The following is a 14,054-nucleotide window of genomic DNA, read 5'->3' on the forward strand; positions in this document are numbered from 1 at the left end:
AAGATAATGAATTATTAATAATCCTAATTAATTTTCTATTTAGAAGTAGTTCAAAATGAGGTGCCGCATCATAAATTTATCTTTAAAATTAAGCGAGTTATCTTTAAAATATTATTTTTTTTAACATGTTTGTTAATTTATATTGCAGTTTTACCATGCTTATTTTTAAGATAATAAGGGCCTCATTTTTTCTTTAAAGTTACTTATGGTTTTTTTTAATTTTTTAGGTTAAAGTAGATTAAAATGATGTGTGTCTTTAAAATGAAGGCAGATATCTTTGAAATTTAAATTTTTCGTAATTTTTTTAAAAAGAAACTAAGCTAATTATAAATACCAAACTATGATTTTATCTTTAAAATTATGAAAATTATCTTAAAAATTTCAAGTTTTTTTAATTAATTTAGTAGTTTTATTTATTTTTTCAAAGAAAATAATAAAAATGTATAACAAACTAAAATTTTATCTTTAAAATGAATATATTCTGTGCAATTTAATTAAATTTCTTTTATTACTTTGCCATGGGGTTAAACTACTATAACAAGAAAGTTTGATGCGACGGCTTATCTTTAAAATTCTAAAAAAAAATCTTTAAAATCTTTAAAAAAAAAAATTTATTTTGATGTTACAGATAATGATTTTTTAAAATGTGTATTCAATTTCTTAGGTCCAAGTAGCCTCCAATGATTCACCACCACATCATGGTATTATCTTTAAAATTAATAAAGTTATCTTGAAAATGTCTCCATTTTTAACAATTATTTTTTAAAATAATATAATTTAAATGTCAACCTGTGCTTGGTTATCAATATTTGTTTTATTTTTAAAATGAATAATATTATCTTTAAAATGAGCTATTACTACTTTTAATGGATTTTTAAGATAAAAGTATTTTAATACATTAAGCCACACCCTGGATTTATCTTAAAATAAAAAACTTTAAGATCTTCATTATCTTCAAAAAAAAATTATATTTTGACGTAAGTTAAAGATAATGGATTATTAATAATCCTAATTAATTTTCTATTTAGAAGTAGTTCGAAATGAAGTGCCGCATCATAAATTTATCTTTAAAATTAAGCGAGTTATCTTTAAAATATTATTTTTTTTTAACATGTTTGTAAATTTATATTGCAGTTTTACCATGCTTATTTTTAAGATAATAAGAACCTAATTTTTTCTTTAAAGTTACTTATGGTTTTATTTAATTTTTTAGGTTAAAGTAGAATAAAATGATGTGTGTCTTTAAAATGAAGGCAGATATCTTTGAAATTTAAATTTTTCGTAATTTTTTTACAAAGAAACTGAGCTAATTAAAAACACCATACTATGATTTTATCTTTAAAATTATGAAAATTATCTTAAAAATTTTAAGTTTTTTTTAAATTAATTTAGTAGTTTTATTTATTTTTTCAAAGAAAATCATAAAAATGTATAACAATCTATAATTTTATCTTTAAAATGAGTATATTTTTGTGCAATTTAATTAAATTTCTTTTATTACTTTGCCATGGGGTTAAACTACTATAACAAGAAAGTTTGATGCGACGGCTTATCTTTAAAATTCTAAAAAAAATCTTTAAAATCTTCAAACTATCTTTAAAAAAAAATTATTTATTTTGATGTTATAGATAATGATTTTTTAATATGTGTATTCAATTTCTTAGGTCCAAGTAGCCTCCAATGATTCACCACCACATCATGGTATTATCTTTAAAATTAAGAAAATTATCTTGAAAATTTCTCTATTTTTAACAATAATTTATAAATATTATAATTTAAATGACAAACAATATCAATATTTGTTTTATTTTTGAAATGAATAATATTATCTTTAAAATGTAAAAAAAAAAGATATCGAGCTGTTACTTCTTTTAATGGATAAAAGTAATTTAATATATTAAGCCACACCCTGCATTTATCTTTAAAACTAAGAAAGTTATCTTAAAAATCATTGTAACTGATCTTTAACCAAAAATTTGGAAACCCAAAAGTGGCAATTAACAAAGCATTTAACCTTATCTTTAAAATTAATCCCAATAGAATCAAGTAAATATTTTAAAATAAAGAAAATCAGACAACAGATCTTCAGTTATTTTTATCTTAGTTTTAAAAGCTTTATAGCACTATAAGTTTATCTTTAAAATTTAAAGTAAAAAAATCTAGATTAAATACCAAAGATAGTAGTTATCTTTTAAATTATCTTAAGAAGCATTTAAGAAAAAGAGATATTTGTCAGTGTTTAGAAATACAAGTGGTTATCTTTAAAACAAATTCAACATTTTCGAGTTATCCTTAAGATTTTAAAGATAAATGCCCAAAAATTTGCTTTTTTGCTTTCCTTTGACAAAAGTAGCCTGATAGATATGTCATCTAATTATCTTAAAAATTAAAAAAAATATCTTTAAAATTTTCATAGTATATCTTTAAGAATTAAAGATAAATGGAGAAAAATAATTTTTTGGGTTTCTAAAATTCAAGAGTTATCTTTAAAAATGCATAAATTGTGTTCAGTTAAGAAATTCTTCTGGTTTTAATAAAAATTAAAATTTAATTTTTTTTCCAATAAGGCAAATATTAAAATGATTTTCGTTAATATTTTTATGAAAAATAGGTGGTTATCTTTAAAACAAATTCAAAATATTCACGTTATCTTTACGATTTTCAAGATAAATGTATTAAGCATGGAAGGCCTTAATACCATTAAGAATCAGTTTATCTTTAAAATTTGCAAATAGGTTTTCTATCTTAATTAGTAATTTTAATCTGTTTCTAAGGTCAAAGTAGCCTAATATTATATTGCATACCTTGCGCTTATCTTTAAAACTAAAAGGGTTATCTTCAAAATAAATTTGTTATTTATGTTTTTTCCTTGAATAGTTTTTATATTAAATAAGAATAATATAAAAGGTAGATTATCTTTAAAATTATTCCACGTTTATTTATTGACAACAAAGAAGGGAATGCGTCAACTGGGAGCGTATTTAAGATATGTTTTGGTATAAAGCGCACTATCTTAAAAATAACAAAAAATTATTTTTAGAATTTTAGTTGTATCTTTAAAATTTAGGCAAAAATGGTGGTTTCCAACAAAGTTATCTTTAAAATGAATATATTTTTGTGCAGTCTAATTAAATTTCTTTTATTACTTTGCCATGGAATTAAACTACTATAACAAGAAAGTTTGATGCGACGGCTTATCTTTAAAATTAAAAAAAAAAATCTTTAAAATCTTCAAACTATCTTCAAAAAAAATAATTTATTTTGATGTTACAGATAATAATTTTTTAATAGGTGTATTCAATTTCTTAGGTCCAAGTAGCCTCCAATGATTCACCACCACATCATGATATTATCTTTAAAATTAAGAAAATTATCTTGAAAATTTCTCCATTTTCAGCAATAATTTATAAATAATATAATTTAAATCCAAACAATATCAATTTTTGTTTTATTTTTAAAATGAATACTATTATCTTAAAAATTAAAAAAAAAGATATCGAGCTATTACTACTTTTAATAGATAAAAGTTATTTAATATATTAAGCCACACCCTGCATTTATCTTTAAAACTAAGTAAGTTATCTTAAAAATCATTGTAACTCTTATCTTTAACCAAAAATTTGGAAACCTAATGTGGCAATTGACAAAGCATTGAACCTTATCTTTAAAATTAATTTCAATAGAATCAAGTAAATATCTTAAAATAAAGAAAATCAGACAATAAATCTTCAGTTATTTTTATCTTAGTTTTATAGGTTTATCTTTAAAATTTAAAGTAAAAAAGTCTAGATTAAATATCAAAGATAGTAGTTATCTTTTAAATTATCTTAAGAAGCATTTAAGAAAAAGAGATATTTGTCAGTGTTTAGAAATACAAGTGGTTATCTTTAAAACAAATTCAACATTTTCGCGTTATCCTTAAGATTTTAAAGATAAATGCCCAAAAATTTGCTTTTTTGCTTTCCTTTGACAAAAGTAGCCTGATAGATATGTCATCTAATTATCTTAAAAATAAAAAAAAATCTTTAAGATTTTCATAGCATATTTTTAAAGAATTAAAGATAAATAGAGAAAAATAATTTTTTGGGTTTCTAAAATTCAAGACTTATCTTTAAAAATGCATAAATTGTCTTCAGTTAATAAAATCTTCTGGTTTTAATAAAAATTAAAATTTAATTTTTTTTCCAATAAGGCAAATATTAAAATGATTTTCGTTAATATTTTAATGAAAAATAGGTGGTTGGTTATCTTTAAAACGAATCTAAAATATTCACGTTATCTTTAAGATTTTCAAGATAAATGTATTAAGCATGGAAGGCTTTGATACCATTAAGAATCGCTTTATCTTTAAAATTTGCAAATAGGTTAATTATATAATTTAACTTAATTAGTAATTTTAATGTGTTTCTAAGGTCAAACTAGTCTAATATAATATTGAATATCTTGCACTTATCTTTAAAACTAAGGGAGTTATCTTCAAAATAAATTTGTTATTCAAGTTTTTTGCTTGAATAGTTTTTATATTAAATTAGAAAAATATAAGAGGTAGATTATCTTTAAAATTATTCCACGTTTATTTATTGACAACAAAGAAGAGAATGCGTCAACTGGGAGCGTATTTAAGATATGTTTTGGTATGGAGCGCACTATCTTAAAAATTAAAATAATTTTAGTTGTATCTTTAAAATTTAGGCAAAAATCGTGGCTTCCAAGCAATTTATCTTTAAAATGTGTCAATATAATACTCCAACTTTAATTTTAAATATGAAAAAACCGTCCTAGATGCGAGACTAATGAGACTTTTATAAGTAAATTTTAAAGATAATTATCTTTAAAACGCGCTGTCTCTTTCTTCCTTTACTGCCATAACGAACCAGAACAAGGGAGCACAACAAATGTCTCACAGTTCACAAATTGCGTGTCCCGCTCTAAAACGTGTGCGGGAGAACGAACGCGGGGGGTGGGGGTGGGTTAAAATCTTCTAAAATTCAAAAATTTCCCGCGCAAATAAAATTACGTTGTGTCTCACTCGAGAGTCGGAAGGCACTAACGTTACGTCAACGTTAACGTAACGTAACACAACCCCAATAAATATTAAATATAAATCTCTGTAGGTACTCTATGGATTGAGTTTATACATTTTCTATACTAATTTATATTTTTTGTTATTTTTTTGCATTAAATTAATACCCTAAACATTTTTTTTTTTGTTGCTAAATTAATGTCTTTTTATAAAATCGTGCAGTATCTTAGCGTTTATCTTTAAAATTTACGGCTATAATTTGATCTGACTCTTATTATTTTTTTCGTTTATAAATTTGATTGCCCGTGACCATGTTTTGATTTCTTTTTTTTTTTTTTTGGGGGGGTGGAGGGGGAGGGGGACGTGCGTCGCGACGTTTATACAACGACGTAGCGACGCGCGCACTCGTTCAAATTAATTAATCTAGGGATAATGTATTAACTAAGGTACTACAAACTAAAAGGGCTTGGCACGGAAGGTTCGTAGCTCGAAGGGAGTTCCTCCTTCACTTTGGCCACTTCTTTGGGTTCTTTGTGGTCGTTGGTGCGGCGTCGCGACGGCTCCGCGTCCGGCGGTCGATGCGATTTCATGTGCGCGCTGCGACTCTTGATTTTTGAAAACACTCTGTAGAATTTATTAATTGATATTAATATTTGAAGTCTGTTACACCTTAACCCTTATGAACGTTGGGAAACACTCGATTTAAACTAGATGGTTGGAGATATTTGAAAACTGATAGCGGAATCGTGTTTGTCGGATGAAGATAGCCTGAAATGATGTGCCGCAACGTGGGTTTATCTTTAAAATTAACAGAGTTAGGAGGGATTATCTTTGAAGGTAAAAATGTGAGAAAGCAGATCTAAAAGTAAAATCGAGATTTATTAATTTATATTGATAAAATAACACTTAGAGTCTGTTTATCTTTAAAATGTGCCAATAGACTTTCAGTTTTAAAAATTATTAAAGGGAATCTTTGAAATTAAGTATGCTAGCAATATTATAAAAATCAACGCTTACTCATTTCGAATCTTTTATCTTTAAAACAAGCATTTTTATTATTGATATTTAATTACGAGAATTTTTATTTTTAAGATAAAAGACATGTAAAAAATATTTTTTTTGTAATAAATAAATTAATTATTCTTATCTCGCTTCATTATCTTTAAAATTATCATTAAAACGTTTATTACTTTTGACGTTCCGTACGAAAAGAAAATGATAGTTTTAAAGCATTTCTATCAAATTTTAAAGATTTTCGCAAGAATTCTGTTTGTCACGTTATTATCTTTAAAATCTCTAAAAATTGTCTTTAATATTTTAAGGCGTTATTAATTTATATGTTTCTATTGATGTACCTATTTATGACAAGAAAATTTAAAATCTGTTTATCTTTAATATTTACCAGTCGACAAAGGACATTTTTTTATCTTTATTTTAAAGATTCTTTAAGTTTGTAATCTTTTTAAAATTGGCATTTTAATTGACATTTTATTAGCGTATTAAAGATATTTTCAAAGATAAAATTTATAGAAAAATTTATGTTCTTTTAAAATTTTATATTAAAAAGCAATAAATTTTAATGATAATTTCAAAGAGGAATCTAAAATTTATAAGATAAAAAAAAAACGATTTCAATTACTGGTTAATTTTAGTCAAGTTTATCTTTAAAATTTATTATTTCATTAATTGAAGCAACTAATTAATAAAATTATAAAAAATGTATACTGATATGGGTTTTATAATTTTTTATCTTTAAAATTTTTAAAGCTTGTTTTTAATTTGTAAGTAAAAAATTTGTTTTTAATAAATATTAGAACAACGTGTTTCTTCATTATCTTAAAAATTCTCATAAAAATAAGATTTTTTAAGATTTTATCTTTAAAATTCCGAAAAATTATCTTTAATATTTTAAGGCAAAAATACTAGGTACTTTTCTTTCTTACGTTAATAAAAAAATTATTTATTTTTTTAACAAGTGAGCAATTATCTTTAAAATTACCTTAATATTTGCTAGTATTTCCTTGTGGTTTAAAAATATATGTGAAATTACAAATTTTAAGTTCTTATGATCAATTAATAAATTTCGCTTCAGAATTTTAAAAAAATTAAAGATAAGCAGGCTTCTAAGGTTAAATTACCCTTGCACCAAAAAAATTATCTTTAAAATTTATCTTTAAAACAGATTCGCAATTTTCACATTATTTTTAAGATTTTAAAGGTAAATAATAAAATATAGTCTATGAGTTTTTGAGAAGAAAGTAGCCTGATATGTTACGTCATTTAATCGACTTATCTTAAAAATTAAGAAAAATTATCTTTAAAACCAAAAATGCGAGAAACCAAATAAAAATGTGAAATCGAGTTTTATTAATCAAAATTATTATAATTGCTCTTGACTGGCTTTAATAACACTTAAAAATCTGTTTATCTTTAAAATTTGCAAATAGATTTTCTGGAAATTATTAAACGTAATCTCTGAAATTAAATGTTTTATACTATTACATGACACGCCAAATTCTTATCTTTATTTTAAAAATTATTCAAATGAATTTTAATGTATCTTTAAAATTATATATTAAAAAAAGTCAAAATTTAAAGATATAATTTGATGATGGCTTCTTAATTAATAAAATGAAAAAAAAAAGATAATTTTAATTATTTATATTCAATTACTGTTAATAATTTTGCCACGTTTATCTTTAAAAGTGCCAAAAAATTTAGTTGTCTTTAAAATAAAATTATTTTAAAATTGCTATTTTGTTAATTAAAGCAATTGGTTAAAAAGATTATAATTAATTTATACTGTCATTGCTTATCTTTAAAACTTATCTTTTTTATTATAATTAAAAAACACCTTATTTGTAAATAATTGTAAAATGATATTTTTTAAGTTTCTTAGGTGAAAACAGTCAGATTTCATGTGACAATTATAGAACTTATCTTAGAAATTACGGAAAATTATCTTTAACATTTTTACATTACATTAATAAAAATTAGCAGTTAAATATAACTTTTTATGGGTTTTAAGGACTTTGTATCACTTAATGGAATTATCTTATAAATTTTAAAATTGTATCTTTAAAATTACATAAATTATCTTTAAGTTAAAAAATCAACTGGTTTGATAAACATTTTCAAAATAACATTAAAGATGATTTTTGTCAATATTTTTACGAAACAAAATTAGTTATCTTTAAAACGAATTCAAAATTTCCATGTTATCTTTAAGATTTTAAAGATAAATGCTTAAATACCCTTAAATACAAATAAAAAAAATTTCAAGGGTTTTTGGCACTAATCTTAAAAATTACGAAATAAAATCTTTAAAATGAGTTCACAAAGTATGTTTACAATAATTAAAGATAAACAACAAAATATTGTTTTTCTATAGTCATAAAAGCCTGACATGGCGCGTCACATTACAGATGTATCTTTAAAATTAAAAAAATTATCATTAATATTAATATCTGCTTTATCACATAAGAGTACAATATAATTTTTTTAAATATAATAAAAAGGGTTCCTAAGTTAAATGATTATCTTTAAAACGAGTATAAAATCTTGCTTAATTAAAATTTTTTCAAGATATTAAAGATAAACGGTAAAATACAGCTTCTTGAGGCAAAAAGTGCCTAACACAAAGAACTTATCTTTAAAATAACAAAAATTATCTTTAAAACTAAAAAAGCGAGAAACCAAATAAAAATGTGAAATCGACTTTTATTAATCAAAATTATTAATTTATATTAATATAATTGCTCCTGACAAGCTTTAATAACACTTAAAATCTGTTTATCTTTAAAATTTGCAAATAGATTTTCTGGAAATTATTAAAGGTAATCTCTAAAATTAAATGTTTTATACTATTACATGAAATGCCAAACTCTTATCTTTATTTTAAAAATTATTCAAATGAATTTAAATTTATCTTTAAAATGAGCATTTTTATTATTAATATTTTATTAGTTAATCAAAAAAAAATTAAAATTTTTATCTTTAAAATTATATATTAAAAAAAGTCAAAACTTAAAGATATAATTTGATGATGGCTTCTTAATTTATAAAATTAAAGAAAAAAAGATAATTTTAATTATTTATATTCAGTTACTGTTATTAATTTTGCCACGTTTAACTTTAAAAGTGCCAAAAGATTTAGTTATCTTTAAAATGAAATTATTTAAAAATTACTATTTTGTTAATTAAAGCAATTGGTTAAAAAAATTATAATTAATTTATACTGTCATTGCTTATCTTTAAAACTTATCTTTAATTTGTTGCTACATTTGTCTGTAAAAATATTTTCTTGCCGTAAATCTTTACACCATTTGTCGCTTCATTATCTTTAAAATTATCACAAAACCATTTATTACTTTTTGACTTGATCTTTAAAAAAAAATGATAGTTTTAGAGCATTTATGTAAAGTTTTAACGATTTTTTGTGTCATGGTTTTATCTTTAAAATCCCGAAAAATTATCTTAAAAAAGACCTAAAATTTATTACTAGTTCTTTCAGAAAATTAGACTTTAAACTAGTTCGTTCAAAAAATTATCTTTAACATTTTTATATTAAATTAACAAAAATTAAAGATAAACGGTGAAATATTATTTCTTTGGGTTTTAAAGACTTCGTGTCACTTAATGGAATTATCTTATAAATTTCAAAAATTTATCTTTAAAATCCGGTTAAAATTTTTTGGTTACATTTTCGATAATCATTAACAAACGGTGAAAAATTGTTTTTGTTACGTCAAAGTGGTATGACACCATAAATTTATCTTTAAAACTACATAAATTATCTTTAAGTTAAAAAATCAACTGGTTTGATTAATATTTTTAAAATAACATTAAAGATGAACAAATCTTAGCACGATGTGTTGCTTCATTATCTTTAAAATTATCTCAAAAATAAGTTTTTTAAGATGTAATCTTTAAAATTTCGGAAAATTATCTTTAATATTTTAAGGCAAAAATACTAGGTACTATTCTTTCTTATGGAAATATAAACGAATAACAAAATTATTTATTTTTTAAAAGTGAGCAATTATCATTAAAATTACCTTAAAATTTGCTAGTATTTCCTTGTGGTTTAAAAATATACGTGAAATTACAAATTTTATGCTTTTAGGTTAAAATAGTCGGATATAATGATCAATTAATAAATTTCGTTTCAGAATCTTCAAAAAATTAAAGATAAGCAGGCTTCTAAAGTTAAATTACCTTCGCACCAAAAAATTTATCTTTAAAACAAATTCGTAATTTTCACATTATTTTTAAGATTTTAAAGGTAAATAATAAAATATAGTCTATGAGTTTTTGAGAAGAAAGTAGCCTGATATGTTACGTCATTTAATCGACTTATCTTAAAAATTAAGAAAAATTATCTTTAAAACCAAAAATGCAAGAAACCAAATAAAAATGTGAAATCGAGTTTTATTAATCAAAATTATTATAATTGCTCTTGACTGGCTTTAATAACACTTAAAAATCTGTTTATCTTTAAAATTTGCAAATAGATTTTCTGCAAATTATTAAAGGTAAAAAGATAAAGATAATTAATTTATACTGTCATTGCTTATCTTTAAAACTTATCTTTAATTTGTTGCTACATTTGCCTGTAAAACATATTTTCTTGCTGTAAATCTTTACACTATTTGCCGCTTTATTATCTTTAAAGTTATCACAAAACCATTTATTAGTTTTTGACTTGATCTTTAAAAAAAATTACAGTTTTAGAGCATTTATGTAAAGTTTTAACGATTTTTTGTGTCATGGTTTTATCTTTAAAATCCCGAAAAATTATCTTAAAAAAGACCTAAAATTTATTACTAGTTTTTTGTCACAATGATTGTCAAATGATATTTTTTAAGTTTCATAGTTTATATTGTTTTCTAGAACTTATCTTAGAAATTTCAAAAAATTATCTTTAACATTTTTACATTAAATTAACAAAAATTAAACATAAACGGTGAAATATTATTTCTTAGGGTTTTAAAGACTTTGTGTCACTTAATGGAATTATCTTATGAGTTTCAAAAATTTATCTTTAAAATCTCGTATTTTCGACAATTATTGATAAACGGTAAAAAATTGTTTTTGTTACGTCAAAGTGGTATGACACCATAAATTTATCTTTAAAATTACAAAAATTATCTTTAAGTTAAAAAATCAACTGGTTTGATAAACATTTTTAAAATAACATTAAAGATAATTTTTGTTATAATTTTCACGGAACAAAATGAGTTATCTTTAAAACGGATTTAAAATTTCCATGTTACCTTTAGGATTTTAAAGATAAATGCTCAAATACCCGTTGTATTTATAAAAAAAAAATCAAGGTATTTGGCATTAATAGACTCATCTTAAAAATTACGAAATAAAATCTTTAAAATTTGTTCAACATTTTTAAGGCATATTTATAATAATTAAAGATAAACCACGAAATATTGCTTTTCTATAGTCATAAAAGCCTGACATGGCGCGTCACATTACAGATGTATCTTTAAAATTCAAAAAATCATCTTTAATATTAAAATCTGCTTTATTACATAAGAGTACAATATAATTTTTCCAAATATAATAAAAAGGGTTCCTAAGTTAAATGATAATCTTTAAAACGAGTATAAAATCTTGCTTAATTAAAATTTTTTCAAGATATTAAAGATAAACGATAAAATACAGCTTCTTGAGGCAAAAAGAGCCTGACATGAAGAACTTATCTTTAAAATAACAAAAATTATCTTTAAAACTAAAAATGCGAGAAACCAGATAAAAATGAGAAATCGACTTTTATTAATCAAAATTACTAATTTATGTTAATATAATTGCTCCTGACAAGCCTTAATAACACTTAAGATCTATTTATCTTTAAAATTTGCAAATAGATTTGTGGTCTTAATTATTATAGCTAATCTCTGAAATTAAATGTTTTATACTATTACATGAAAAGCCAAATTCTTATCTTTATTTTAAAAATTATTCAAATGAATTTAAATTTATCTTTAAAATGAACATTTTTATTATGAATATTTAATTAGTTAATTAAAAAAAAATATTTTTTTTTAATGATAGCATAAAAAAATTAAAATTTTTATCTTTTAAATTATTTATTAAAAAAAGTCAAAATTTAAAGATATAATTTGATGTAGGCTTCTTAATTTATAAAATTGAAGAAAAAAAAGATAATTATAATTATTTATATTCAATTACTGTTAATAATTTTGCCACGTTTATCTTTAAAAGTGCCAAAAAAATTAGTTATCTTTAAAATGAAATTATTTTAAAATTACTATTTCGTTAATTTAAGCAATTAATTATCAAGATTTTTATTTTTTATTTAAGTTTCTTAGTTTATTAGGTGAAAACAGTCAGATTTAATGTAACACTTATCTTAGAAATTTCAGGAAATTATCTTTAACATTTTTAGATTATATCAACAAAAATTAAAGATAAACGGTGAAATATATTTTTTTTAAAGACTTTGTGTCACCTAATGGAATTATCTTATAAGTTTCAAAAATTTAGCTTTAAAATTACATAAATTTTATTTAGGTTCAAAAATCAACTGGTTTGATAAACATTTTTAAAATAACATTAAAGATGATTTTTGTCAATATTTTTACGAAACAAAATTAGTTATCTTTAAAACGAGTTCAAAATTTCCATGTTACCTTTAAGATTTTAAAGATAAATGCTTAAATACCCGTTGTACAAATAAAAAAAAATTCAGAGGTACTAATCTTAAAAATTACGAAATAAAATCTTTAAAATGAGTTCACATTTTTAAAGTATGTTTAGAATAATTAAAGATAAACGATAAAATATTGCTTTTCTATCGTTATAAAAGCCCGATGACATGGCGCGTCCCATTACAGGTGTATCTTTAAAATTCAAAAAATTATCTTTAATATTAAAATCTGCTTTATCACATAAGAGTACAATATAATTTTTTTAAATATAATAAAAAGGGTTCCTAAGTTAAATGATTATCTTTAAAACGAGTATAAAATCTTGCTATTTTTTTAAGATATTAAAGATAAAAGGTAACATACAGCTTCTTGAGGCAAAAAGAGTCTGAAGAACTTATCTTTAAAATAACAAAAATTATCTTTAAAACTAAAAATGCGAGAAACCAGATAAAAAGGCGAAATCGACTTTTATTAATCAAAATTATTAATTTATATTAATATAATTGCTCCTGACAAGCTTTTATAACACTTAAAAATCTATTTATCTTTAAAATTTGCAAATAGATTTTCTGGAAATACTTAAAGGTAATCTCTGAAATTAAATGTTTTATACTATTACATGAAAAGCCAAACTCTTTATCTTTATTTTAAAAATTATTCAAATGAATTTTAATTTATCTTTAAAATTAGCATTTTTATTATTAATATTTTGTTAGTTAATTAAAAAAAAATATTTTTTTTTAATAAAAAAAATTAAAATTTTTATCTTTAAAATGAAATTATTTAAAAATTACTATTTTGTTAAATAAAGCAATTGGTTAAACAGATTATAATTAATTTATACTGTCATTGCTTATCTTTAAAACTTATCTTTAATTTGTTGCTACATTAAAAAAAATTTTTTGCTGTAAATCTTTACACCATTTGTCGCTTCATCATCTTTCAAATTATCACAAAACCATTTATTACTTTTTGACTTGATCTTTAAAAAAAAATGATAGTTTTAGAGCATTTATATGAAGTTTTAACGATTTTTTGTAAACATTTTTTCGTCATAGTTTTATCTTTAAAATTTTAAAAAATTATCTTTAAAAACACCCAAAATATAATAAAATTTCTTTGTCATTTGTAAATAATTGTAAAATGATATTTTTTTAATTTCTTAGTTTATTAGGTGAAAACAGTCAAATTTAATGTGACACTTAGAGAACTTATCTTAGAAATTTCAGAAAATTATCTTTAAAATCTCGTATTTTCGACAATTATTGATAAACGGTAAAAAATTGTTTTTGTTACGTCAAAGTGGTATGACACCATAAATTTATCTTTAAAATTACAAAAATTAT

The 14,054-nt window shown here is 22.0% G+C and overlaps 1 protein-coding gene across 7 annotated transcripts in view; it reads right to left on the reverse strand.

Annotated features, from left to right (window-relative positions):
- Nucleotides 1–4,807: 4,807 nt before the first annotated feature.
- LOC126743390 (uncharacterized) overlaps nt 4,808–14,054 on the reverse strand; it is a 444,135-nt gene continuing 434,888 nt past the window's right edge. For 6 of the 7 annotated variants that reach the window (XM_050450462.1, XM_050450459.1, XM_050450461.1 and 3 more), the window contains one exon: nt 4,808–5,647. In XM_050450462.1, coding sequence (XP_050306419.1) covers nt 5,473–5,647 — 175 coding nt within the window. In that variant the 3' untranslated portion in view covers nt 4,808–5,472. The remainder of the gene's footprint in view (nt 5,648–14,054) is intronic. The other variant, XR_007662855.1, reaches the window with a different exon arrangement.

The sequence above is a fragment of the Anthonomus grandis genome, chromosome 12 (genome assembly GCF_022605725.1).
Source record: "Anthonomus grandis grandis chromosome 12, icAntGran1.3, whole genome shotgun sequence".
Lineage (NCBI taxonomy): Eukaryota > Metazoa > Arthropoda > Insecta > Coleoptera > Curculionidae > Anthonomus > Anthonomus grandis.